Source organism: Pundamilia nyererei, unplaced genomic scaffold (assembly GCF_000239375.1).
Source record: "Pundamilia nyererei isolate P.nyererei 1_Seehausen unplaced genomic scaffold, PunNye1.0 scaffold00089, whole genome shotgun sequence".
Lineage (NCBI taxonomy): Eukaryota > Metazoa > Chordata > Actinopteri > Cichliformes > Cichlidae > Pundamilia > Pundamilia nyererei.
The window spans coordinates 1,864,473-1,868,881 of record NW_005187490.1 but is presented as its reverse complement, the minus strand read 5'-3'; the positions used below and the strand labels follow the sequence as shown (position 1 = coordinate 1,868,881).

The 4,409-nt window shown below is 39.0% G+C and overlaps 1 protein-coding gene across 4 annotated transcripts in view; it reads left to right on the top strand.

The window, feature by feature from the left end:
- sez6l (seizure related 6 homolog (mouse)-like) overlaps positions 1–4,409 on the top strand; it is a 104,365-nt gene that overhangs the window by 45,473 nt on the left and 54,483 nt on the right. For all 4 annotated transcript variants that reach the window (XM_005739126.2, XM_005739124.2, XM_005739125.1 and 1 more), the window contains exons 2-3: positions 268–714; positions 3,962–4,101. In XM_005739126.2, the coding sequence (XP_005739183.1) occupies positions 268–714; positions 3,962–4,101 (587 nt within the window). The remainder of the gene's footprint in view (positions 1–267; positions 715–3,961; positions 4,102–4,409) is intronic.

The window sequence follows — 4,409 nt, the reverse complement described above, 5'->3', positions numbered from 1 at the left end:
GAGAGAGAGAGAGAGAGAGAGAGAGAGAGAGAGAGAGAGAGAGAGAGAGAGAGAGTGTACATGTGTGTATGTGTGCATGCTCATTATGTTGTGAATGCAACAGCTTAACTGGGACTAGCTGTGCCGACCAGATAACTCCACTCCTGATAAGACCAGCAGAACAGTGACAGAACCGCCAAGAACCATACTCCCAACACTTTATAAAAAATTTTTCTCAACTGCTTTGCCAGTTCAAATGATTAATCCCTTATTTTCCATGCTTTTCAGATAAAGAAGTCTCCACAATAATGCCGTCTGCCAGGTCTCCAGTATTGCCATCAAGGAGCACAAAGCAAGGCAGCCCCAAAGAAAAAAACTCTAGTGCCGTGACTGGTGGTTTGCAACAATCAGTGCTGGCTCAAAAAGGACAACTGGTTTCCCAGAAAGGGGGCATCCTCCCTTCTGCTCTGCCACAGAACCTGCTCCCTCTTTTGGGCAGAGGACTTTCCATCAATCATACCCCGGAGCATCAAAGCAGAGGATTACCGAGGCGGGTAAAGTCCCCCGCATCAACTGCAGCATCAGGGCAAGGCAGCAGTCCAACTCAGCCACTTCCTACAGACGCACATTCTCGGATGCCTCACACAGAGAGGCACACCCCTGAGCAGGAGGCTGAGATCACCACTGTGAGCATGAGGCCAGACCTTGACGCAGAGATAGAATCAACTTCAGCAGGTATTTAAAAATAGTTACAACTTGGAAATTCCAAAGCACCTCTAATGCATGAGCAAATCAGTTACAGGAAAAGTACTTTTTGTCATGGTCCTGGGTCTGTAACCCAGTGTTTATTTGTACATTTTGATTCTGGTTTAAGTAATATTCTAAGATTTAGTGTTTATTAGACACAGCTTACGGCCATACCACTCTGAGCATGTCCGATCTCGTCTGATCTTGAAAGCTAAGCAAAATCGGGCATGGATAGTACTTGGATGGGAGATCGCCTGGGAATACCAGGTGCTGTAAGATTGGGGTGGCTGTGGCTCAGCTGGGAAAACAGGTCACAAAATAATTGGAAGGTTGGTTATTCAATCCCCTTCTGCTTCAGTCTGCATGCCAAGTACCCTTTGGACAAGATAATAACCCCATGTTGCGTGTGAATGTTAGAGAGAAAGAGCACAGAAATAAAGTGCTTGTGCAAATGGGTGAATTAGGCAAGTTGTCTAAAGCACTTAGAGTGCTCAGATAGAGTAGAAAAGCACTATATAATTCACTATTTGTTCTGATTCTTTTCGTTGTTTTCTGCTTTGTGTTATATAATTTCTTGTCTTTCAGTTCTGTTTCCATGCCTCCCTTACTTTACTTTACTTGATTTATATAGCACTCTTCACATGATAAAAACCATAAAGTGCTTCACAATAATATAAAACAGATAAACATAAAACAGTACAATCAAACATACAGCACAAATCTAATTAAAAGCTAGTCTAAATAAATGAGTCTTAAGATGATGTTTAAATGAATAAATAAAATCCAGGCAATGTAGAGATGGAGGGAGAGAATCCCACTACCTGTGGGCCACCTCTCTAAAAGATCTATCACCTCTGGTTTTAAAACGTGTTCGGGGAGCTACCAACAGCCTTTGATTAGATGATCTCAGGCTGCAAGAGGGAGTGTGACGTTCTAAGAGATCAGAAATATAGGCAGGAGCGTCATGATTCAAAGCTTTAAAAGTCAGTACTAAGCTCCCCTCCCCTATGTTCCACATTCCATGTTTTTCAGCCTTGTCTTCATATTTGTTTAACTCTTGTCTCCGTGTTCAGTGTTCCCTTTTTGTCTCCCCAGTCAGTTATGTTCCCATGTCTGCTTCTTCCCAGTCTCAGTATCAAGCCCATGTGTCTTAGTCTTGGTCTCCTTGGTTTTCGTACTTCCTGTTTAATTTTGACATTCTTTCATTCTGTGTTCAGTTTTGCTTCTCCTGTCTGATCTGTTCCTCCTGTGTTCCCAACTGTTGCCCATCCTCTTGTTATCCTGTGTGTGTATTTAAGTACTCAGTCTTTCGCTGCTCGTTGTCATGTTGTTCCGATTTGATGAGTATTTCCTTGTGTGCCATGTTTCCCTAATTTCCTATAACTTCCTGGTTAATTCCTAGTTGTTTGTAACTTAGTTACCAGTTCCCAGTTTCTAGATTCTGCATTCTTGTTTTTTTGCGTATTTTTGTTACAGCTAATAAAGCTGCCTACCTTAGTTTATCCGTTTCATGTCTGAGTCCTGCATTTGGGTCCTACCTCTGCCTGCAACACAGTGTACATGACAACTTTATCAAAGGCGTTAGTATGCTGCCATAATTAAGTCAAACAAATAGCAATCAAATGTTTTCATGTAAAATTTCTTTTTTTTTTATGTTCCCCCAGGAAGTATCTTTTCGTGGTTCTCTACTTTGGACTAATCCAGCCTAGTATTAGCTCAAAAAGCAGCATACAGCAATGGTCAGAGGTTTATATCTACTAATCATATCATGAATATCATGATAATTTGGGGCATTTAATAAGTTGTTTGAAAGATTCTTTCTCTACACCAGAATAATTGTTCAACATACACATTAAATTACTTAAAAAACAAGATTTCGCTACACAAGTTTGAATTTAGTTTTTATTTTCTCTAATCTACACAGGGTCAAAAGTTTATACATACAGGTTCAAATATATAAATACATTGACTTAAATCATTGAGTTGGGGTCTACAATGTATTTCACCTTGACAAAGCCAGGACTATTACCCTTTTTGCCAAGGTCTGGAAGAAACTGGTTAGGATATTAAGGAACAACCCAGGAACCACCAAGGCTCAAGCCTGCCATGAACTGGAAACTGCTGGAATACCAATGTCAATGTAGAGAGTGAAATGAGTTTTAAATTGCCACACACTAAGAGTGTGCTGACCAGGAATGAAGCTCCTGCTTCAAAATCAATAACTTCAAGCTCACCTGATCCAGCACTAACTATATGCTTTAGCAAGAAGGAAAGTTTTAAGCCTAAACTTTAAAGTAGAGACAGTATCTGTCTGGCGAATCCAAATTAGAAGCTGGTTATACAGAAGAGGGGCTTGAAGCTGAAGGCTCTGTCTCCCATTCTACTTTTAAATACTCTAGGAACAACACGCTTTAGTCTGTCAGCAGCTACTGTTCATCTCAACTCTGCAAAAAACTTCTACCTCACATATTGTTGGTTTAACCAGTTTCATTTCTTTTAATTATAGCTGCCATATCAAAATTTTAAATAAAGAAATTGTATTTTAATACCTCAAGAATGTTTTGCTAAAACTACCTTTTCATAACCATTCATATTTTTCATGCGATGAAATATAACAACTTCTGAATTGGGCCTGTCATCAGATCAGAATTAATTCACCTGTGAAATTTAAAAAATTAGTTTGTGAAAAAAAATCACCATTTGTATTCCAATCAGCTTCCGTACCCTGCTAACAAGTAGCAGGGTACTGATAAACTCAACTGAGATTTCTGCGCATATGCGCTTGTTTCTAAAGTGAATGTACAAAGATTATTATAAGCTTTTATTTTGATGTTAATTCAGCTTCATACAATTTATATTGTTGGTATTTTAATAACTGTCGATGTTTTTCTGTAAATATTATTCTGCAAAATAACAAAATTGTAGTTAATCAGTTAATTAGTCACATTATGCCTTTTAAACCAGGATATTTAATCAGTAACACCACAGGCCTTTAAAAATCTTTAGAGGAATAGAGAACATGATTATTTATATCAAGTCACAGCTTAAGAGTCTTCACTGCCCACTTTTTCTTCAGTGTAGCAGTTTAGATCCTTGTAACTTCCATCTTTAATTATATGCAGTAGGGCTTCCAGTGACTTTCCAGTCAGGCTCACAGTAAATGAATTGCAGGGCAGGATAGAACAAAAAATAAATAAAGGCCAATGCAATATAAATTCCTGTGTTTTCCCTCCAGCTGCATCCAGCTGCATGGTGATTTTTACTGATCCAGAAGGATACATTGACTCCTCTGATGACCCTCCTCTTCCAGACGGTACCTTCCTACGCTGTACCTACACTGTGACTGTGTACACTGGCTATGGAGTCGAGCTGCAGGTACACATCAGCAACATGTCAATGACATCACACACAGCCCAACTGCATTTATAGCATAATGACTCTTTGCTGGGTTGCTGGTTATCTTACTGAACAGTATTTTGTAAAGGCATGCTGCTGTGTTTTGTAGTTGTGGCTTAACCCAAGTTAAACTCTGCCTCCTTGTAACAGCTAATGGTAATGCTGTTCATTTCTGTTTGATCCTCAAATATTTTTATGCTTTTAAATGTTTTAAATGTTTTCTTTATATATTATGTCACTTCTTTAGTCCAGAACTCAAAGATGCTTTATGTTAGTATGCACAAAAG